Consider the following 24,736-nt stretch of genomic DNA (forward strand, 5'->3'; position numbering starts at 1 on the left):
GGGCCTTTCAGAACAGGTGTATGTATACTGAGATCATGTCACAGATCATGTGACACTTAAATATTGTCCACCTGTGTGCAATCTAACTAATTAAGTGACTTCTGAAGGTAATTGGTTGCACCAGATCTTATTTAGGGGCTTTATAGCAAAGGGGGTGAATACAAATGCACTCACCACTTTTCTGGGGTTTTTTTCACCAATTTGGACTATTTTGTGTATGTCCATTACATGAAAACCAAATAAAAATCCATTTAAATTGTAGGTTGTAATGGAATAAAATTGAAAAAAATGTCAAGGGGGTTGAATACTTTTGCAAGGCACTGTATAAGCAATAAATGGGAAAAACAAAGGGGAGATGTGATATTTCATTTTCAAATGGGTTACAATTAGGTTAAGGTAAGGGTCAAACCAATGACAATCTATTATATTGACAAGATAGTCGAGTGACCACTAACATTGGAAATGAGTGTCCTCAAAGATGGAAGCACTGTATTGTCTTTGATGGAAGGCAGGCCAAAGGAGTCGAGATCAGGTGGGACTATTCTAGCCAATGAGAGGGCAGATACACTTGTGAACAAAAGGCACAACTCAGATTAAGTTTGATTTTTTTTAGGTTTCCGAAATGCCACATGCGTTCACTTACATCAATGCATTCATAACAACCTAACCATTTTGAAACTTTGATTTGATCAAGTAAGCAATTCAAGTTTTTCTTATCCAAATTCGACTCATTGTCCTCCATAAAAGATTCCTCACTTTGCGGTCTTATTTTCGTGGACAGATTTTGGGCAATGTAAACCCTCTCGCTTCATCTCTTCCTCTGCTCAAACTCATGATGTCAGCCCGGTTGGCATCAACTGTCTGTGCTCCCATTGGTCATCCTGAGCTGTTCAAGCTCCTCCTCCAGGCTTCCTATTCGCTGCAGGAGTTCGGCCCTGTCCTGCTGTGCCCTGAGCTCTGCCTGCCGCTTGGCATCCTGGATCTTCCTCTCATACCAGCACTCCAGCTGAGTGGACACTGTCTCAAAGAACCTCTGGGTCACCTGCAACAAAGATACATGAAGTGAGTGAAGAAGAAGTTACCCCTTCTCCACACACAACCCCTTCCCAGAATCCAAGTGAAAAGGAATCATTGGTCCACAGCCCACCAGAGGGCAATGTGAAGCCATTGATATAGTATTCACCACAGCTATCTTGTCATCAGTTACCTCCATGGCGTGTAGGTTGTTTCTCTCCTGACTGAATGTGGGCTCAGGGGGTCTGTCAATGAAGAACTCTAGGGTCCTGGTCCCGACACTGGGTGGTCTCATCAGGCCGCGCGTCCTGATCCGGTCCCGGAGGTGCTTCTTGTGGTGCCAGCCATGGCTGTCCTGGCCCCGGCCCTGCTTCCAGTTGCCGGTGGGAGACTGGCTGCTGCTGGAGCAGCCATCCCAGATCAGCCCCGGAATGTGATTGGAGAGCAGTTCTGGATGCTGACACCGGGTGGCGGTAGAGCTCAGGGGGATTCCTGGGTGATGGCGGTGAGCTAGCAGAGGGAGAGGAGTAGTGTTCTGGTCGTCATCTGAGAAGGGAGGAACGAGAAATGGAGCTTGTTTTTTCACGCTTGTGCGTTTTCTAAATCAGAGGTGTAGGACCTAGACCTACTGTCAACCCCACAACTTCATCACCAAAAATGTTGGGACGAGGTTAAAGAAATTCATACTTTTTTTTTTTAGATTGTGACTTGATTTCTGGAACCACCTTCCCATGTCTCATTCTCATTTCATGCTCCTCCTAACACCCACCTGGTGATCTGTCCAGCTTCAGCTCAAAGTACTTCCTGCCCGACCCCTGGCCCTGCTCCATTGCCGGACTGTGTGGTGCATTGTGGGTGATTGAAGGCGAGGGTGAAGGGCATGACAGCAGGTTGACGTAGTTAGCCAGAGAGCTGCTGCTGTCCCCAGAGAAGACAGAGAGCAGGGGGAGGCACTCTGAGTCTCCATCGTCCCCCACAGACGGTGAGGGGAGCAGCTTGTAGTACTGGGGGCGGGCTGGGAGGTGGAGGTCCATATCCTGGATCTGAGTCATGCACCACCTCTTCAACTCCTGGGTTGCTGCTGCCTGCTTGGGGTATGAACCATAGAGGGGTCGTTCCACAAATTGTGTGCCTTCTGGGTAGTGTAACTTTTCATTTCACCTCATTTTAACATTCTGTCATAAAGAGCACATGTTCAACTTCATAAAAAACTATTTTTCTGGTGGTTAAGTGGTTAAATACGAATATTAATATACTAAGTGCCTATTAAGTGCCAAATAAAGTAACAGGGTTGACTGTAACATGGTTGAGGATTTCACCTCGAAACAGCCATTAATCCTTGGGGCGGGGGAAAGGAAGTTTGTTGTGTGCAACAGGGAGAGACAATTGAAAGTAAGCTTCACCACAAAACTTGTTCAAAAAGAGTACAACCAGCTCACCTGCTTTTACACTATAGTTTTACTATTAGATGTTACATTTTTCTTTAGAGACAAAATAAAATGTAAAAAAAATAATAGTTTCAACACATTAAAACAGGGTTGACCTAAAAATGAGGGACAGACTAAATAATAATTTTCAGAAATGACTTTTGTCAAAGCAACAAAATAACTAGGGCTTTACAAACCTGGAGAAATGTTGCGATGAAGTGGGATGAAATCTTAGAAGTCAAAAAGGAGGAACATGTCAAAATGCTGAATGTCTTTATTCATATTAAAAATCTGATTTAATAAATTCTCCATGTGGTCTATATTAAAAGGGCACATCAGCTCATTTAACAGCCTTTTTTTAAATGGTGCACAATTTCTACTTAAAATATCAAAGGGACGCAAACCCAGGGGTTAGGATTAGGGTGACTGCTGCCTGTTTTGTGTGTGGACAACCAGAGAAACATAGGGGTTAGGGTGACTGCTGCCTGTTTTGTGTGTGGACAACCAGAGAAACATAGGGGTTAGGGTGACTGCTGCCTGTTTTGTGTGTGGACAACCAAAGAAACATAGGGGTTAGGGTGACTGCTGCCTGTTTTGTATGTGGACAACCAGAGAAACATAGGGGTTAGGGTGACTGCTGCCTGTTTTGTGTGTGGACAACCAGAGAAACATAGGGGTTAGGGTGACTGCTGCCTGTTTTGTGTGTCTACAACCAGAGAAACATAGGGGTTAGGGTGACTGCTGCCTGTTTTGTGTGTCTACAACCAGAGAAACATAGGGGTTAGGGTGACTGCTGCCTGTTTTGTGTGTCTACAACCAGAGAAACATAGGGGTTAGGGTGACTGCTGCCTGTTTTGTGTGTCTACAACCAGAGAAACATAGGGGTTAGGGTGACTGCTGCCTGTTTTGTGTGTCTACAACCAGAGAAACATAGGGGTTAGGGTGACTGCTGCCTGTTTTGTGTGTCTACAACCAGAGAAACATAGGGGTTAGGGTGACTGCTGCCTGTTTTGTGTGTCTACAACCAGAGAAACGTAGGGGTTAGGGTGACTGCTGCCTGTTTTGTGTGTCTACAACCAGAGAAACGTAGGGGTTAGGGTGACTGCTGCCTGTTTTGTGTGTCTACAACCAGAGAAACGTAGGGGTTAGGGTGACTGCTGCCTGTTTTGTGTGTCTACAACCAGAGAAACGTAGGGGTTAGGGTGACTGCTGCCTGTTTTGTGTGTCTACAACCAGAGAAACGTAGGGGTTAGGGTGACTGCTGCCTGTTTTGTGTGTCTACAACCAGAGAAACATAGGGGTTAGGGTGACTGCTGCCTGTTTTGTGTGTCTACAACCAGAGAAACATAGGGGTTAGGGTGACTGCTGCCTGTTTTGTGTGTGAATGAACATCAGAAATACATGTTGTCATGTTTTCAGAAGATGTGGGTTAGTGAAGATGTTAGTTCCAGATGTTGTGAATACGTTTCAGACGTTATTACGAAGGGTGAATAAGGCCCTGGTTAAAAGGAGTACACTGTATAGGGAATAGAGTGCCATTTGGGATGAGGATAGAACGTATATAAGGGTGTGGTTGTGCCATGTAATACAATACCTGTCTCCTCTGTGCCTCCTCTCTGCCCTGGGCAGCTGTCTGGTCCATCCTGTAGAGACACTCCATCCTCTCTGCTGCCACCCTCTCCTGGGTCAACATGTCCAGCACTTTGATCTGATCAACACAACGCCGAACAGCAGCTATCAGTTAAACAGAATTCATGGTTGCATCTCAAATAGCATTCAAAAGTGTCGCGTTATAGGGGGAATATGGTGATAAAAAGGGGTTGATAAAAAATAATAAAAAATAAAAAATGTTGTTGCAGCAAATCAAGTCGGACATTTTCAAGTGGATATGACAAACTTTAGAAGCCTTTCAAACCTCAAATACACGACACGTTTGCATTTCCTGCCGTGTAGGAAAATTCTCAGCCACAAAAGAGTGATCAAATTAAGATGCTACATCTGTATGTCATTCATGTCATTTCCACACAAATTCGAGTGGAGGTTTACAGGCTGTATTTGCAGTTTGTCTTTCTGTATGAGACAGAAAAAGCCATGTGTGCAACAAAGTTGAATTGAATTGACTGGTAGCAGACAGGCCTGGTGTGTGCTCTTGCGGTCCATCCTCCCAAGCCTAGTATAGACTTGCTCCCGAACCGTCAGCATCTGTGTCCTCATCTCCTCTTTAGTGGCGTTCAGCTCTCCCTCTAGCCTCTTGATCAGGGGCTTACAGTGGCAGCCATTGGCTGGGGCCTGACCAGGCGACACAATCATGTATAATTGTGATGTTTGTTTTACATATTTTCTTTAGATTTCTTTCATTGGTTTCTTTCTAAATCTCTTATATTACCAATATCAACAGCAACAACAATACTTCTACTGTACTGTACCACTACTACCACTTCAGTTATGGACACCCCACCCCTAGGGTTGAAACATTTCAATAACTTCAAGAGGAAATAAAAAGTTGGTAATGGAATATTCTATCTGTGGTTTCACGAAAACGTGGCGTGGTGACTGACCTGTTTGACATTGCCGTCCTTGTCGCGGTACAGGGTGTATAGCTGATAGGTTTTTCCGTTGTGAGGCGGAGGGGCTTCATCATGTGTACACAGTCTGCTCTTCCTGTGGAGTTCGGGATGGCAATTCATTCTTCTTTTCGGAGTATCCTCTGCCAAGGCCTGGAAGAAGGAGACTTCATTGTCCATTATCTTGCAGAGAACAGAAATGGTCTTTATCCTCACAACCCAATCCCCTGAGACACCCCTAAGCACCTGTTCTTTGAAAAGCTTATGTCTTCTCCTTCTGTGGTAAGGGCTGGTTGGGGTGACTGATGTTTTACTGTAGTGAAGGCGGTGGTGATGATGGTGAGGCAGCCCTGCTCTGCTGGCCCTACGCTCACTACCGTGAGGCGCCTCAGCCATGTACCCACTGTCCTGATGAAGGAAACAGCCAGGAGGCAGAGGTGAAGGAGAAGATAACTTTATTGTCCAATTGTACACAAAGCTCCATGAAGGTTCGAATTCCGCTTTACCCCAACCCAATAACTCAAGAGGCACAAATAATGTAAACATCATATTTAACATTGGGTTAGCATACCGCCGTCTACTGTCATCCATTTTTTGCCTGTCAATATACACCGCCTAATTTTACCCCCAGACAGCCTTTACCTTGTTGGGCAGAATTTCTTCTCTAGTGACAGACTGTGTTCTGCGTTCTGCTTTCAGCCGGTCCCTTTTCTTCCTCACTGTCCTTTCTCTAGTGAAACAGTGAACCTGACCAAAACACAGGAGAGTAGAAAACTTCACAGTCAAGCCAAGGTACATAAAATGAAGAACAGACTGGATTACCGACTGGAAAAACTGACTAGGCGAGGCGAGGCGATGGGTAATCATCTGCACTCTTTATACTCCTTAATAAACTGTCACCCTTGGAGGGAAATGTAAGTTCACTAACAGGTGTTTTGATGCCAGAATCAGCTCATAATGTGTATCAGATCAGTGTGTCGTTGGTCTATGTCCAAAGAAACATCTTATGCTGACCTGAGGAGCTCTGGCCAGCAGGAGAGACACATCTTTGTGGTTGTAGTCTCTGGCCTTGTCCAGGGCAGTCTTCCCTGCCTGGAACACACAGCAATTAATTGAAAGGTTGCGTTGCTGACAAGGTCCCTGCACTGTTGACAATGCTCCTTTTAAATGCAACCCCCCTATATAGTACACTGGTCAGAAGTACAGCACTGTATGGTAATAGAGTAGCATTTGAGATGCATACACTTACGATGTTTCGTGCGTTGCCGTCAGTCCCTGCCTCCAGGAGGAGCTGAACAGTTTTCTTGTGGTTTAGGGCAGCCGCCACATGGAGAGCAGTGTCCCCTAGCTGGGTATAGGAAACAGATAGGTGACTAACCCTAACTCTATCCCCTAGCTGGGCACAGGGAAGAGTTGACTATAGGTGTAAGAGCAGTCAAAGGAGCCCACCCCCCTAGGGTTATGGAGGATAAGCTGATCCTACATCTATGTAAAGGTTACCTCTACCCAGAGTTGAGCAGTCACTGACTGGACACAGTCTCTCCCTGACTGGACACAAACTCTACTGTGGCATCACTAAACAAGTAATCAATGATGTGAAAGGAGCTGTAGTAACAATATAAATCAAGCTGGGACCTACCTGGTTTTTCTCCGTAACAGAGCATAAGGCGCCCACCAGAATCTTGATCATGGCCAGGTGATTGTAGCGTGCTGCCACATGCAAACAGGTGTCCCCCACATTGTTCTTGATGTCTGGTCTGGAGCCTCCCAGCAGCAGCACGTGGGCGCTCTGAGCATTGGCATTCTGACAGGCCAGGTGGAGAGCTGTGTTTCCTGCCTAAGAACAAACACACAAAGCCTAGTGTGGCAGAACCGAGCCGTCAAGGTGGAAAGTCTGTCGATGTGCCCTTGAGCAAGGCCTCTCTGGGATAGGCGGGACAGTCGCGTCCCACTTGGCCAATAGCCAGGGAAAATGCAGAGTGCCAAATAAAAAAAATAAAAATAAAAATATAAAAATCAAACTTTCATTAAATCACACATGTAAGATACCAAATTATACCATAGACTGACCCTGTGAAACAACACTGCACCTATCCGGTGTATGTGACACATTTTTTATAAAAAAATTCCAGCGACACCGTATTAGAGTGCACTACTTCAAAAGGAATGCACTACATAGGGAATAGGGTGCCATTTGGGATGCACTCTGACAGTGGCATGGAAAACCTGTCAGGCACCAGACAGAAAAACATTTCAGTCCTAATGATTTTTACCATCATTGGTCACAGATCTAGACCTAACATATTCGCATTCGAATTGCTGTACCTTGTTCCTGGCGTGAACGTCAGCTCCAGCCTTGACCAACAGTTTGACTGACTGACAGAAGCCATGCCATGAGACCTCATGGAGCGCCGTGTTGCCGTCCTATCAGAAACAGCGAGACGTAAAGGTAGTTGTGTGTATCAGGTAGCTGTTGTGAAATTGTTAGATTACTTGTTAGATATTACTGCACGGTTGGATCTAGAAGCTCAATAATTTCGCTACACTCGCATTAATTGATGCTAACCATGTGTATTTGACCAATACGATTTGATTTGAAGCTCTGTCAGGTTGGATCGGGAGCATTGCTGCACAGTTATTTTCAGGTCTCTCCAGAGATGTTTGATCGGGTTCAAGCTGGGCCACTCAAGGACATACAGTGACTTGTCCCGAAGCCACCCCTGCTTTGTCTTGGCTGTGTACTTAGGGTCGTTGTCATGTTGGAAGGTGAACCTTCGCCCCAGTCTGAGGTCCTGAGCACTCTGGAGCAGGTTTTCATCAAGGATCTCTCTGTAATTTGCTCCGTTCAGCTTTGCCTCGATTCTGACTAGTCTCCCAGTCCCTGCCGCTGAAAAACATCCCCACAACATGACGCTGCCACGACCATGCTTAACCGTAGGGATGGTGACAGGTTTCCTCCAGATCTGACATTTGGTATTCAGGCCAAAACGTTCAATCTTGGTTTCATCAGACCAGAGAATCTTGTTTCTCATGGTCTGAGAGTCCTTTAGGTGCCTTTTGGCAAACTCCAAGCTGGCTGTGAATTGCCTTTTACTGAGGAGTGGCTTCTGTCTGGCCACTCTACCATAAAGGCCTGATTGGTGGAGTGCTGCAGAGATGGAAAGTTCTCCCATCTCCACAAAGGAACTATGGAGCTCTTTCAGAGTGACCATTGGATTCTTGGTCACCTCCCTGACTAAGGCCCTTCTCCACCGATTGCTCAGTTTAGCCGGGAGGCCAGCTCTAGGAAGAGTCTTAGTGGTTCCTAACTTCTTCCATTTAAAAATGGTGGAGGCCACTGTGTTCTTGGGGACCGTCAATGATGCATAAATGTTTTGGTACCCTTCTCCAGATCTGTGCCTCGACACAATGCTCTACAGACAATTTCTTCGACCTTATGGCTTGGTTTTTGTTCTGACATGCACTGTCAACTGTGGGAACTTATATAGACAGGTGTGTGCCTTTCCAAATCATGTACAATCAATCGAATTTTACACAGGTGGACTCCAATGAAGTTGTAGAAACATCTCAAGAATGACCAATGGAAGCAGGATGCACCTGAGCTCAATTTCGAGTCTCATTGCAAAGGGTCTGAATACTTATGTAAACACGTTTTACTGTACATTTGCACCAATTTCTAAAAGACTTTGTCATTATGGGGTATTGTGTGTAGATTAAGAGGGAAAAAATGAATTTATTCCATTTTAGAACAAGGCTGTAACATAACAAAATGTGTAAAAAGTCAAAGAGTCTGAATACTTTCCCGAATGCACTATATACAGTTGAAGGTGATTGAAGTTTACATACACTTAATTAAGTTGAAGTCATTAAAACTCGCTTTTCAACCATTCCACAAGTTTCTTGTTAACAAACTATAGTTTTGGCAAGTCGGTTAGGACATCTACTTTTTCCAACAATTGTTTACAGACAGATTAGTTCACGTATAATTCACTGTATCACAATTCCAGTGGGTCAGAAGTTTACATACACTAAGTTGACTGTGTCTTTAAACAGCTTGGAAAATTCCAGAAAATGATGTCAGGGCTTTAGAAGCTTCTGATAGGCTAATTGACATCATTTGAGTCAATTGGAGGTGTAGCTGTGGATGTATTACAAGACCTACCTTCAAACTCAGTGTCTCTTTGCTTGACATCATGGGAAAATCAAAAGAAATCAGCCAAGACCGCAGAAAACAAATTGTAGACCTCCACAAGTCTGGTTCATCCTTGGGAGCAATTTCCAAACATCTGAAGGTACCACGTTCATCTGTACAAACAATAGTACACAAGTATAAACACCATGGGACCATGCAGCTGTCATACCGCTGAGGAAGGAGACGCGTTCTATCTCCTAAAGATTAACGTGCTTTGGTGCGAAAAGTGCAAATCAATCCCAGAACAACAGCAAAGGACCTTGTGAAGATGCTGTAAGAAATAGGTACATAAGTATCTATATCCACAGTAAAACGAGTCCTATATCAACATAACCTGAAAGGCCGCTCAGCAAGGAAGAAGTCACTGCTCCAAAACCGCCATAAAAAAGCCAGACTACGGTTTGCAACTGCACATGGGGACAAAGATCATACTTTTTGGAGAAATGTCCTCTGGTCTGATGAAACAAAAATAGAACTGTTTGAATATAATGACCATCGTTATGTTTGGAGGAAAAATCCGAAGAACACCATCCCGACCGTGAAGCACGGGGGTGGCAGCATCATGTTGTGAGAGTGCTTTGCTGCAAGAGGGACTGGTGCACTTCACAAAATAGATGGCATCATGAGGAAGGAAAATTACGTGGATATATTGAAGCAACATCTCAAGACATCAGTCAGGAAGTTAAAGCTTGGCCGCAAATGGGTCTTCCAAATGGACAATGACCCCAAGCATACTTCCAAAGTTGTGGCAAAATGGCTTAATTAAGGACAACAAAGTAAAGGTATTGGATTAACCATCACAAAGCCCTGACCTCAATCCCATGGAAGATTTGTGGGTAGAACTGATAAAGTGTGTGCGAACAAGGATGCCTACAAAACTGACTCAGTTACACCAGCTCTGTCAGGAGGAATGGGCCAAAATTCACCCAATTTATTGTGGGAAGCTTGTGGAAGGCTACCCGAAACCTTTGACCCAAGTTAAACAATTTAAAAGCAATGCTACCAAATACTAACTGAGTGTATGTAAACTTCTGACTCACTGGGAATGTGATGATATACATAAAAGCTTAAATAAGTCATTCTCTCTACTATTATTCTGACATTTCATATTCTTAAAATAAAGTGGTGATCCTAGCTGACCTAAGACAGGGAATTTTTACTATGATTAAATGTCAGAAATTGTGAAAAACTGAGTTTAAATGTATTTGGCTAAGGTGTATGTAAACGTCCGACTTCAACTGTATTGGGACAGATCCAGATTCAGAGACATTTCTCTCCCTCACCTTGTCCTGCAGGTCTAGAGCGCAGCCTCCCTTGATGAGTCCGTCTATGATATCACTGTTCCCCACCATGGCTGCTCGGTGGAGAGCTGTCTGGTGGCCCTGTGATGACAGAAGGACATGGGCCTGGACTGCCTCCCTGTCACTCATCACTGCTCACTACTGTCAACACAACACACAGAATACTAACGTTAAACACACACTTGTACGCATGGACGCACACATGCATACACACGCACACAAATGCATGCACGCACGAGCACACACATCACTAATGTGCAACCCAACACACAACATACATTACACACTGAGGTTAAAATGATAAAAATGATAAACTCTATCTCAATCACAAAAATAGTGCATCAACCTCCAACACGCAATCTAAGATAAAAAGCCATGCATCTCTATGTACCAAATGAAGTCTGGTATGATCACGTAATGGGATGAAAAACTAATCTGGGTAACAAAAACATGATCTAATAGGGAATATTGTTTGCTGTATCAGATCATCAAGAATGATTTCATTCTTTTTTTTAATAACATCAAGGACAATATCTAATGGTCGATATGATGAATATATTTCAAATCTAAATGGTCAATATTTTTTATCTGATCTGAAAGCATTGTCTTACCTCATCCAGGATGTCCGTGTTCCAGCAGGATGTATCCCAATCCCAGATTGACCCTTTAAAAAGGTCAGGGTGCAGCGGTATGCCTGAGAAAAGTCAAACAACAAACCGACGATTGATGGGCTCAATCCAAATCCGTATTCTAAAAAATATATAATATGCCCTCTCCTTACAAAAGGCATTACAGCATTGTAGTAGGCAAATAAACATCGACTGAAATGAGCTCAGCTCGACTGTAAACTGCAAATAGTCACTCACTCCTCACACAACTGTAATCTGCTGCTCTCGGACAGAGTGCCCGCTGTGTGTGCATGCGTCACGTGCATATGTACATGGTCATGTGTGTATGCCAGCCAGTATGTGCATTGGTGAGTACGTATTTATGTGTGTGTGTGTGTGTTGGCGAGTCTGTGGTTGTGTGTGTCTACGTACGTATGTGTGTGCCAGCTCGCAGAATTAAAGGCAGTAAACAACCCCATGTATAATCCACAGGGGGAAGCGGAGGAGATCCTGCTCGCTGGCTCTGCTATCTATCTGTTACAGATAAAGGCTGGGAGTGGAACACAGAGCAGACAGGGAGCAGAGAGGGTTAAACCCTGCCCTGATACCACCACACAACTGCTCTGCCTCCAGACCACCCAGTTAGGAGAATAAGCTATAGGCACAGAAGTGAATTGTATGATCGCTATGGTTATAAACCTGTCGGGATTATAAAATGACAGGGTAAAATAGATTGCTATTATGCATAGTGTTTCCTCATCTACCATTTGACTCGCCCCTGTCACTCCAATGAGTCCCAAATGGCACCATATTCCCTTTACAGTACATGGGGCCCTGGTAAGAAAATGAGTGCACTATAAAGGGAATAGGGTGTAATTTGGGATGCAAGGCAGGTTTCCCCCCTTGGCTTAAGCCCTAATTAAAATTATTCTCACTCTGCGTCTGTCCTCCCTCCAACTTGGACTATTAGGAGACACCTCCTGGTTTCATTTTTCTCCTCTCACTCCCTCTATCCCCCTGCCTATATTGCCTCTCTATCAATCACCTTCTCAGTCAGAGAGTGTGACCAATGTGTGCATCAGATCAGTGCACAAGTGAGATTTAAACCACAGAGACAGAGCTATGACAGCAACACAGTGAGATATCCATCCATTTAACAAAGGCTTGATGGTAAAGTCTTCCAGTACAGTCAGAGAGGCAGGCAGAGGAGAGGAAAGGCAGTGACCCTGCTATGGGGCTTTAGCTGCCCTGTTCCAGATGTTGACTTCCTACCACTGCAGCTGTACACCGGGATGGACAGATGGAGGAAGTGAACTGGTTTCTGCTTGCTTTGCTGAATGCCTGGATCTACATTATGTTGTTCTAGTTATTTCATATAACAAACGGAGTGAAAAGTCTGCTCAGCTGATGTGAGAAGTGTATTTCACAATGTTTTTTGTATATCCACAGTCATATTGTCTTTTGCCTTGACATTAGTAGCTGATTTGGTTTTGGGTGCCGAGTTACGGTATGAAAGTGATGCGTAGTTTTCAATGAAATAGCCTTGTAGTTTTTTACTTTTGTAGGTTTTTTTAAATGGTTTTCAATGAGCAAAAATGTCCTAAAAGGCATCTGGCACAAATGTGATGATATAATCGTCAAGCCATTCAAAAGATGAGGGGACAGGACCTGGAAGTATGATGTGGGACAAAGTCACTTGCACATCCGATTACATTTTTATGTAAACACCTAAGAATTTGTCACAGGAAATGCAACCTTGGTGATGGCTACTTTGACTCCCTGGGTGGTGATGTGTTGACCCACATGGTGGACCTGTTGGTCTTTCTAGGAGGCTACGAGGAGCAGTACAGACACTGCCAGGGTGGTAACATACTGATGGCTCATCAAAGACCAACCCTCTGAGCCGAGTTCCTCTCTAGGCTTCTTTCTTCTAGGAAGTTTTCCCTGGCCACTGTGCTTTCACTTCTGCTTTGCTCTTTGGGGTCTGGGCCAGGTTACTGTAAAGCACTTTGTGACTGCTAATGTAAAAATGGCTTGACTATCTGAGGTAAAGGAAACTCTAAGGAAAGGTTAGTACTATTGCAAGTAGGCTACTTTCTGGTTGACACAGCTTCATGGTTTTCATTGGACAGAAGAAAGGTGTTCAGCAATTTTCATTGGACAGAAGCAAGGAGTTCAGCATTTTCATGGGATAGAAGGAAGGTGGGCGGAGTGACGACATTGCCACAGTTTTTTTCTGGGAGTCCTGGAAGAGGTGCACTGAATCACTCTAGGACCTGGCTCCTCTCTCTCTTTCTGTACATGGCCTCCATAAGACTCATCTTTAATGCATTCTGATCTCTTTATGTACATGGCCTGACTCTAACCATAAAGGGTTCCGGCTGGCCAGGGGATATAAAGAACATACAATATAATCCCATCACAGTCAATGTCACACCCTGATCTGTTTCACCTGTCTTGTGATTGTCTCCAACCCTCACCAGGTGTCTCCCATTACCCGCTACCATTTAGCTCCTCGGCTTTTGAGCATTTCCAGGGGGCGGTCATCTTCTCCAAGTTGGACCTTTGGAACGCCTACCATCTGGTTCGGATACCGGAAGGAGACGAGTGGAAGACAGCCTTTAACATGGCTAGCGGGCACTACGAGTACCTGGTGATGCTGTTCGGACTGACAAACACTCCCGCAGTGTTCCAGGTCCTGGTCAATGATGTACTCCGTTACATGTTGAACCGATTTGTTTGTCTACCTCGACAACATCCTCATTTATTCCCGGTAAGCTCAAGAGCCAGTCCGGGGTTACAGCACCCTTGCATCCCCCCTCTCTGCACTCACCTCTCCCAAGATTTTGTTCATATGGTCTCCAGCAGTTGACCGGGCGTTTTCAGACTTCAAGCAGCGATTCACTACAGCTCCCATTTTAATACATCCGGACCCGTCCCGTCAGCTCGTGGTGGAGGTTGACACCTCGGACGTCAAAGTGGGGGCTGTCATGTCCCAGCGTTCTGCCCAGAACCAGAAGCTGAATCCCTGCGCTTTCCTTTCCCATCGTCTTATCCCTGCTGAGAGGAACTATGACGTGGGAAATCGTGAATTACTCACAGTTAAGATGGTGTTGTAGGAGTGAATGGCACTGGTTAGAAGGGGAGGAACATCAATTATTGGTGGGGATGGACCATAAGAACCTGAAATATCGCCACACCTCAAATCCAGGCAGTGCCCTGTTATTCACTCGTTTCACTACCTCCTACCACCCGGGGTCCAAAGGAAGGGGAGCCACCCAACCGGATGTTTGTCACGGACTCTGCCCATGCTCCAGTCCTGGAATGGGCACATTCCTCGAGACTCACGTGTCATCCTGGCTCCCGTCGGACCTTGGCTTTCGTCCGACAATGTTTTTGGTGGGCCACCAAGGTTCCTGACGTCTCCGTTTTCATTGCTGGTCTGCACTTTGTGTGCGCAGAACAAGACTCCGACACAAGCTTCGGCTGGCCTCCTTCAACTTCTCCCTGTTCCTCACCACGCCTGGTCCTATATATCCTTGGACTTCGCCACGGGTCTCCCTCCGTCACATGGCAACATAACCATCCTTATGGTGGTGGATAGGTTTCCCATTTTATCCCCCTTCCTAAGTTGCCCTCAGCTAAGGAGACGGCCCCAGCTCATGGTGCAGCACATCTTCCGGATCCATGGACTTCCGGTCGACATGGTCTCCAATCACGGTCCTCAGTTCTCATCCCGTTTCTGGAAGGCATTCTGCACCCTCATTGGGTCGTCGGCCAGCCTGTCCTCTGGTTTTCATCTCCAGTCTAATGGCCAGTCGGAGCGAGCCAATCAGGACCTGGAGATGACACTTCGTTGCCTTGTCGGAGCGAGCCAATCGGGACCTGGAGACGACACTTCGTTGCCTTGTCTCCACCAATACAACCACATGGTCAGCAACTAGTGTGGGTTTATATGCCCGCAACACCCTTCCCTGTTCTACTACTGGTCTCTCGCCTTCTTAGTGTTCCCTGGGATATCAGCCCCCGCTCTTCCCGGAGCAAGAGGAAGAGGTCAGCATACCTTCTGCCCAGATGTTCGTCCATTGCTGTCGTCATACCTGGAAGAGAGCCCAGGCTACTCTTCTCAAGACCACCTCCAGGTATCGATGACAGGAGGACCGCCATCATTTTGGGCACAGGGTATGGCTTTCCACTCTGGATCTGCCCATCCAGGTGATGTCCCGCAGACTTTCCCTCCGTTTTATCGGCCCTTTCCCCATCTCTAAGGTCCTTAGCCTCTCTGCTGTTTGCCTTCTGGTGCCATCCGGTGTACATGGTGAGGCGCCTACTGAGTGTTCGACCTCGAGGCAGGGGATTCCAGTACCTGGTTGACTGGGAGGGTTATGGCGTTGGGTGTTGGGTCCCTGCCAGGAATATTCTGGACCCAGTCCTCATTGCAGACGTCTGCCATCGACACCCCGGTCGTCAAGTCCCAGGGTAGGACATGTCCCAGGGTAGGACACCAGGTGGCGCCCCTAGAGGCGGAGGGGGGTACTGTCAAACCCTGATCTGATTCATCTATCTTGTGATTGTCTCCAACCCCCAACAGGTGTCTCCCATTACCTAATGTGTATTTATACCTGTGGTTTCTGTTTGTCTGTTGCCAGTTTGTCTTGTCCCGTCAAGTCCTACCAGCGTGTTCCCGTGTACTATCCGCCTCCTGTGTCTGCATCTGGGTCTTACCCTGAGCCGTGATAGTCAGTCAGATTAAAGATGGTTGCCAGGGAGCATTTGTAGTCTGTGGTTCCTTTGATCCTCAGAAAGCCTATAGGGTCTTAATCAGGGGGTTGTGTTGTGTTGTGTGTACGTACGTACAACAAAGCACCCTTCAGCTCGGCTTATCCTTGTTCCTCCTTCAGTAAGGTTTCTTAGAACAACCACATCAGAGATATTCTAAATGTCTGATCTCACATATCCTATTACATTACCTGAATTTCTGGAACACCTGGGAATGTTTGTTAATGTACCAGAATTTTGCAACCCTACATGATCTGAGTGATAAGGAGAGGGTTTTACATTCATCAAACCCCCAAACTATCTCCGTCTCTGGTACCCAGTGTTCATAGTGGAGGTGCTGTTTCTCATCCCAGTCTCTGGGACCACCAGTTGTTTCACACATTTAATCTATTCGAACACTCAGATCAAGGGTTGTGGAATAAGACTGAGTTGATAATATAAACATGAATGAGTCTTTCCTTCTAGAGAAATTGACAGTGTACATTCTGCTGTGCGACCGTAACAAAGCTGGAAATGTCCACTCCCAAGCCAAAGAAATACTAGCTTTTAGATGGTGCGGCTGGCTAAAACATTGTCAAGAGGGTGGTCGCGGGTTTGTGAGACAGAGGATCTGATAGCAAGTGCCGGTAAGGACGCTATAGAGTTAATTAAGCAAGTAGCCATACAGTTAAGCCTGTTACATGAGTGCTAGTATTCTCTGTCAAGCTCTCTAGGTTAGCTGTACAAATACAATCATTTGGGGGTGCTTATATTTGTCCTATTACACACAAGTGTGTCATGGAAATATATTTCTTGCATATCCATACTCCCACTGAGACTCGGGCAGGCAGTGCGGTCATCATTTACAGCGTGGCTGGCGCAATTAGGGTTAACCTTCTTGCTCAAGGGCACAGCAGCAGAGTTTTGTGCATTTTCGGATCTGGTATTCCGATCAGCAATCTTTTGGTAACTGGCCCAGCGCTCTAACCTCGAGGATACCTTTCGCCCCTAATATACAGTATAAAGCTTCCTATCACAATGTAACCCCTGTCAACTCTGGAGTGATTGGTTATGATGGCTTATTCAAATAAATAGGTTTAAAGCAAATGACTGGGAGAAAAGCTGCTTTCATTGAACGTGTGCACAGCTATTAGCCTGGGTAAACATTTGCTATCACTGTCTCCACTAAGCAATTGAGAAGAGTCTTTCACAAAAGATTAGTGAAGACTTCACTGAGCTTTTGAAAATATGTTAATGCAGCATTAAGATCATATAGGGAGAGATGGCACAACCCACCCCCTCACACCTTCACCCCCACACACACACTGAGGTCATCCACTCTCCTAACACACCTGGTGTCTTACTACGCCAGCCAAGCAGTCCCAGGAGTAGTGTCTGGATGAGGAGGGGAAGACCTTGACACTCAGCTCAGTGAACACTAGAGACGAATACAGATTTGCCAAGGGATTACTATCAGTATCAACACAAATGTTTCAAATTGCGTAGGTCACATCAGAAAAACACATTTGAGTGTTCCATAATTAACAACGCTGTGAAATTTTACGTAAGAATTTGCAGTATTGAAGTATGTCTGGCCTTAGTAATACTCTTTTCTTTGCATGTGATTACAAATAGAGGTGGAGTAATGGTAGAGAAATACTACTTAAGTATATTCGGCTTAATTGGTCAACTCAGTGCTGTGCAATCGTCCTGTCCACTTCTCATCCAGCAACTTCTCATCCAGCTCCACAAGTAAATATGTCATTTGAAAACACTCCTAAATGAGACAACCTCTATAAATAAAGGATAAATAAATACAAAGAATGAACAAACATATACAACATGATTTGTGAAAAGAAAATCAGTTTACTCACTGTGTCCCTGGACCCCTCGGCGTCAGTGTGTCCTAGAGTTTAACCCAGCTGCTGCTCTGGAGCATCAGCTGCACGCTTCCTGAGAGAAAGAGAGCGAAAGAGAGAGAGAATGGGAGAGAGAGAGAGGGGAGAGAGAGGAGAGATAATAAGAGAGAGAGAGACAGAGAGAGGGGAGAGAGAGATATAAATGGGAGAGAGAGGAGAGATAATAGGAGAGAGAGAGAGACAGAGAGAGACAGAGAGAGAGAGAGAGAGAGAGAGACAGAGAGAGAGACAGAGAGAGAGAGGGGGAGAGATATAAATGGGAGAGAGAGAGAGGGGAGAGAGGGGAGAGAGAGGAGAGATAATAAGAGAGAGGGGAGAGATATAAATGGGAGAGAGAGGAGAGATAATAGGAGATAATAGGAGAGAGAGAGAGACAGAGAGAGAGAGAGCGAGAGACAGAGAGAGACAGAGAAAGAGAGAGGGGGAGAGATATAAATGGGAGAGAGAGGAGCGATAATAGGAGAGAGAGAGGATGGAGAGATAGAGAGAGACAGACAGAGAGAGGAATCTGTCTGGCAGTACATATAGTGTCAACATGTTGTTTTGTTTTTTTTACCTTTATTTTTTACCTTTATTTAACTAGGCAAGTCAGTTAAGAACAAATTCTTATTTTCAATGATAGCCTAGGAACTGTGGGTTAACTGCCTGTTCAGGGGCAGAACGACAGAGTTGTACCGTGTCAGCTCGGGGTTTTGAACTTGCAACCTTCCGATTACTAGTCCAACGCTCTAACCACAGACTGTCCCAGGGTTAAGGAACTGGCAGTACATTTGTGTCTCTCTGTTTTCTTCCTACCTCCACTGCACCCACCTGTGAGCTGTCTCTGCTAAGCCTAGCATCCTTTCCCACAGCACTGTTACCAGAAGACCATCGGACCACACTGCCTGAATGAATAAACACATTTAGATGATCAAGAACAAAATGACTGAATACATGCCTAATAGATGACCATTGGCTCACTTTACCTTATAAAAGTGCCTGACTTTCTTACATGTGTCCCCCAATCCTAAGGGTTAATTACTATTACATATATAATATAGAGCTAAAATATGAATACCAACTGGTAGTACATGTGTGTGTCTCTCTCTCTTTCCTACCTCCACTGCACTTGACTGCTGCAGTAGCAGCTGAGCTGTCTGTGCTGCTAAGCCTAGCATCACTGTAACAAGAAGACCAGGGGACCACACTGACAGTACTGAGCCCAAAACCATAATAAACTATTTATAACACATTTACAAACCATTTGTTCACCATTTATTAATCATTACTCCCACATATGTAAGTGTTAGTGAGCTAGTTATTCACACAGGTATTTACAGTGCCCTCTGTAATTATTGGGACAGTGACTCGTTTGTTGATGTTTTGGCTCTGTACTCCAGCACTTTGCATTTGAAATTATACATTGACTATGAGGTTAAAGTGCTTTAGCCAGCACATAAGGTTTCTTATTACATTCATGGTCCTTCGATTCTCTACAACCCTAATCCTACCCCTATTTTTCATACTGTTTAAGTACATTTGTACAAAAAGTGCTGTAATTTGTAAACGATTCACATGATATGGATGAGAATACTCTGGAATTAAAGATGACAGTCTGCATTAAGGCCAGTAGCAACCATTATTTTTCATGGTCCTTTCGAGCTGGATCCAGATAACTGCTGAAGCCCAAGAATGACAGTTAACAGAGAAGATTCTCCACAAGATGTGGTCCGTCCGCAACGACCAGCTCACCTGCCACAATATCTTGAAAATTGGGCGAAGGCTACAAGTCAAGGCACAGACTACCACACACATCCACATACCACTCCTACGAGGGAGAGCAATTAGAGGGTTTTCTTGAGCAGTCAAAGTGGCCGTCTTCCCCTTCAACAACTCATCACCGGTCCAAGTCACCACCCAGAGTGATCAGCAGAATAAAGAACAAAGCCTCAGCCTTTTTATTAGTTACTAATTCACTGAGTTCCCACCTCAGGCTAACCTCGACCAGAGATCGGCAAGATCAGCGTCGAACCTCGACCAGATCCTCAGGATCAGCATCTGACCTCAACCAAAGATCACCGGGATCAGCGTCGACCTGAGCATGAATCGCCAGTGACAACCGGAAAGGTCTCACTGCGTTTACACAGCCAGTGTGACGAGATTGATGTGCTCATTGAAGCAGTCCAGAAGATGGAAGGTTCCTACAGTCCATGTGACCACCGTCGCAGTACTTACTTGATGGACACTGCCAGTTGTCACCTGAGCATCTCAGCCAGTCCTTCAATAGTTCTCTCCTCTTACAACTGAAAGGCGTCAGAGGGGGAGTGCAAGAACCTGTGCCACCAAGCTGACAAAGAAGTTGATGACATCATCCAGCTCATTAATGCCAGATTTTTTTTAAATTGAACCTTTATTTAACTAGGCAAGTCAGTTAAGAACAAATTCTTATTTACAATGATGCCCTACCCCAGCCAAACCCGGACGACGCTGGGCCAATTGTGCACCGCCCACGGCCGGATGTGATGCAGCCTGGATTCGAACCAGGGACTGCAGTGCCTTAGACCGCTGCGCCACTCGGGAGCCTTAAATGCTTGAGACACAGCGTCATTCTGTATCAGCGTCAACATTAGCCCCGGTCTTGGATCTGACCCATGCTGTGGAGTCCCTCACAGTGGTGCTACAGCTTTGGAGCTCAAGTTAGTAGTGGGGCCTACTACACTGGCTCCTGCCATGGAGCTTCAGCTCGCTACTCCCACAGCTGTGCTTCAACCAGCTCCTGTCACGGAGTCTCAACTGGTTCCCACAGTTGTGCCATCTCCAGTGACAGAGGTTCTGCCGACCCCTGTTCTGGACCCAAGATTTAGCCTTACCTCCTTGCCTATTCGCGAGCAGGAAGATCTACAGCCTTCTTCAGGGACGGAGGAGATACCAGAGTTCATCCTGAGGGAGAACCCTACACCTACTCCAGCTGACACCACTGGATGTCAGTTGGTCCATAATGCGGGAGCCCTGTCTGTAGTTGCTGAAGGCGCCATGACCAGCCCTGCCACTCAAACCTCTCTGGTGGGATCTGTCTACTCCTACCTTCAGCATACAGCCTACTTGCTCTCCAAAGACGTCTCCCTGCTCCTCCCTGGGAGCCCCCTCCAGTCTCTGCTGCAGTGGCTTGGTCAATATCTGTTGTCCAGGCCCTGTCAGTCCCTGTCTGGTGGAACCTGCCGGTCTCAGCCCTGGGGTTCTTGCTAGCCCCTCCAAACTGTTTCCTGCTAGTTTCAGCCTTGGGAGACTCTGTGGGGAACCCTCCTGATGTCCCCATGGGGGACCCTCCTGACCGAGGTGTTCAGTGTCCTTTCGTAGGAGACACTTCACCTTTTGCCCTACTAGGTCTTAAGTCTATAGCGCCAGGAGGTCAAGAGTATCTTAGCCCTGAGTTTCCTGATTCCCTAGTGGCTTCACAGTTTCTGGCTGAACAGGGGTGGACAGGACTCCTGCTCCTCCCCTGGGACATCTTACAAGCCCTCACCATTGAGGTACTCATGTTGCCTGTTCCTGGGCAGCGGGGGCAGCCCATTCCAGAACTCCTTCACAATCTGCCCTGGCCATACCCGTTTCAGTCGCCCTGGTTTGTTGACTACAAGAACCTTTGTGATGGGGTGGCCAGGTTCACCAAAAGGTGTATTTATATGGAGACTTGATTACACACAGGTGGATTGTATTTATCATCATTAGTCATTTAGGTCAACATTGGATCATTCAGAGATCCTCACTTAACTTCTGGAGAGAGTTTGCTGCACTGAAAGTAAAGGGGCTGAATAATTTTGCACACCCAATTTTTCAGTTTTTGATTTGTTAAAAAAAGTTTGAAATATCCAATAAATGTCTTTCCACTTCATGATTGTGTCCCACTTGTTGTTGATTCTTCACAAAAAAATACATTTTTTTATCTTTATGTTTGAAGCCTGAAATGTGGCAAAAGGTCGCAAAGTTCAAGGGGGCCGAATACTTTCGCAAGGCACTGTATGTATTAAAGTAGTCAAAAGTTTAGTATTTGGTCCAATATTCCTAGCATGCAATAATTACATCAAGCTTGTGACTCTACAAACCTGTTGGATGCATTTGCTGTTTGCTTTGGTTGTGTTTCAGATTATTTTGTGCCCAATAGAAATTAATGGTAAATAATGTATTGTGTCATTTTGGAGTCACTTTTACTGTAAATAAGAATAGAATATGTCTCTAAACACTTCTACATTAATGTGGATGCTACCATGATTCCTGATAGTCCTGAATGAATCATGAATAATGATGAGTGAGAAAGTTACAGACACACAACTACCAATGGTCATCTACAAGGCATTTATTCAGTGATTTTCTTCTTTGTCTAATAGATGTGTTTATTCATTCACTAATGGATGAGTTACAGAAAACATAAAAAGAAAAGGAGAGAGAGAGAGACTGCAGTTCCTTAATGTTTTGGGAGTATAAGTATCTCTCTCTCCCGCTCTCTCTGTTTTCTTCTATTGGATTCAATATAAAACCTTCCGTGTTTCTCATAGAACGATGCCAGGAGTACTTTATGTGGATGCTGATAGATTTCCAGCATCTGCTTCATTTGACAGAGCAGCTTATGCGTATCTTTCTGCCAAGAAGTGACAGGCCTTCTGCAGGAAATAGGCGGGACTTTCCAGCCCCCAGTGGCGGTGGCTATGTAATGTAATTCGACACCAGAGTCACTTGTTACTACAGCTCATAAATTAAGACCCATTCGCTGGCTGAAGACTCAGATTCAGGAGAGAATAAACATTGATAAAACAATTTAAATACACAGAGAGTCCCTGAATTGACCTTTCACAGAGGATTATTTAGCTATTATGGATTAATCCAGTGTTTCGTGTTTTAAATGACTATTTACAAGCATTTTGCTACACCCGCAATAACATGTGCTAAACATGTGTATGTGACCAATAAAAGTTGATTTGATTAGCTTGATGGCTATTAGCTTATGTGTTATAAAAGCCAATCTAACAACTTTTAAGGCTATTGCAAGTTGATACCTGTCATATCTGTTCCTCCGAATCCCCCCTTCCATAATTAGGCCTAAGTGATAATAAAACTACTATTTAATATGATATACAGACAAAATATGAATTGGCAGCAGTAGGTTAAATCGGTGTCAGTGTGTGTCTTTGTTTTCTCCCTGCCTCGACTGCACTGTCTTCTGTAGCATCATCTGATCTGTCAATGTGCCTACATCATTTCTCAGACCAGAACTTTTAGAAAATAAGTTGGTTCATTTTACACGTTTAGCAGCGTCAGTCTCAAGAGCCTTTTTTTTGTTGTCTCTTTTTAGCACCACCTTTCTGTTTTTTATGATCCCTGTTCTGGGCCGATTGATGAGTCTCAGCAGGTTTCTTTGCTGATGTGTGTTTGACTTTGAAGGTGAATTCTTGCCTGACCCCTTGCTCAATCAGAAAACCAGGCCGGCTCATTTTGATAGAAGGGGGTCATCTGCTGCCCACTGATGAGGCAAATGCTTAAATAAATTATGAAGACAAAAGAGAATCATAAAAAAAAAACATCTTAATAGGCCAGTGGGCAACTGGCCATGTCCCTTTCTTTTGTGATTTAAATTTTTATCTTTGTCAATTTTGAACAGTCCACCCAACAAAAATATGTTTCATCTGGCATTTGCCAGAACTGCCAGATGGTCAACCCACCCATGATCGCTTTGCGTGCCTTTAGAGATTATTTTTTGAATGTATTATTTGAGGATTAGAGAGGCAAGCCTCCTCTCTCAAGATACCCTACTGTGGACTCAGTAAAATCAGAGATTTGCTGCATGCTATACAGTGGGTATCATAAGTATTCACCGCCCTTGAATTTCTTACATTTTGTTGCATTACTGTCAGGACCCGGTTACGAACCTGGGTCTCCGGAGTGAGAAACAGTCACTTAACCAACTGAGCCACGAATAGTCAGCAGAACCCAGAAGATGAGGCAGACACAGCAGTACTTAAGACGGTGTATTTAATAAAGTAAAAAGGAGAAGTCCTTCAATACAAAAATGGTAAATCCAAAAGGTGGTAGGAATAGCACAAAAAAGCCTTAAGAGATACTCAAAAACAAAAACAGAGTTCCACAAGAGCATCCACCGGAATCGACAAGAATACACAGAACACTAGGGCTGGGTGCTAACATACAAACACAGAGCACAGAACTGAGGGAAACTAAGGGTTTAAATACAATCAGGGGAAAAGAGGCACAGGTGCAAATAATAATGGGGAACAAGGGAAAAAACATAAGGTCAAAAAGCACAATGGGGGCATCTAGTGACCAAAACCCGGAACAACCCTGGCCAAATCCTGACAGAATCCCCCTAGGAACGGCTCCTGACGTTCCTACCAGCTCTCTCAGGGTGGAGGGCCCTGAACTGACGAATGAGGTCAGGGTCCAGGATGTCTTTGGCAGGAACCCAGGAGCGCTCCTCGGGACCGTAGCCTTCCCAGTCCACCAGATACTGCCAGGACCGCTGCACCCGGCGGGAATCCAGTATCCGATGGACGGTATAAGCCGGCTGGCCTCCAATGACACGAGGCGGAGGGGGAGGTCTGTCTGCCGGGACAAGGGGAGAAAAAACAACAGGTTTTAACAATGAAATGTGAAATGTGGGATTAATCTTAAGGGATCTGGGTAAGTGTAGGCGATAAGAAACTGGGTTAACTCTCCTGGCAACCTTGAAGGGACCGATGTATTTTTGGGACAGCTTGCGAGACTCCACCCGTAGAGGTAAGTCTCTTGTGGAGAGCCAGACTCTCTGGCCGGGGCGCAGGGTAGGCCCGGGACGGCGACGTCTGTTGGCTTGTTGTTGGTACCTCTGTGAGGAACGCATAAGATTAAGACGGGTCTTCCTCCACATAAGCCGACAGCGTCTGACGAACTTCAAGGCTGAAGGCACTCTGACTTCTGCCTCCTGGTCC

General features: G+C 45.3%; 1 protein-coding gene across 1 annotated transcript; it reads right to left on the reverse strand.

Annotated features, from left to right (window-relative positions):
• Positions 1–487: 487 nt before the first annotated feature.
• On the reverse strand, positions 488–10,627 carry ankrd6a (ankyrin repeat domain 6a). Its single transcript, XM_064926911.1, is given in 12 exon segments — positions 488–1,042; positions 1,208–1,587; positions 1,784–2,102; positions 4,578–4,730; positions 5,000–5,158; positions 5,252–5,413; positions 5,618–5,752; positions 6,020–6,097; positions 6,255–6,353; positions 6,645–6,842; positions 7,331–7,429; positions 10,481–10,627. Coding segments are annotated over 12 exon segments (2,118 nt in total). The 3' UTR covers positions 488–853.
• Positions 10,628–24,736: the final 14,109 nt, after the last annotated feature.

The sequence above is a fragment of the Oncorhynchus masou genome, chromosome 21 (assembly GCF_036934945.1).
Source record: "Oncorhynchus masou masou isolate Uvic2021 chromosome 21, UVic_Omas_1.1, whole genome shotgun sequence".
Lineage (NCBI taxonomy): Eukaryota > Metazoa > Chordata > Actinopteri > Salmoniformes > Salmonidae > Oncorhynchus > Oncorhynchus masou.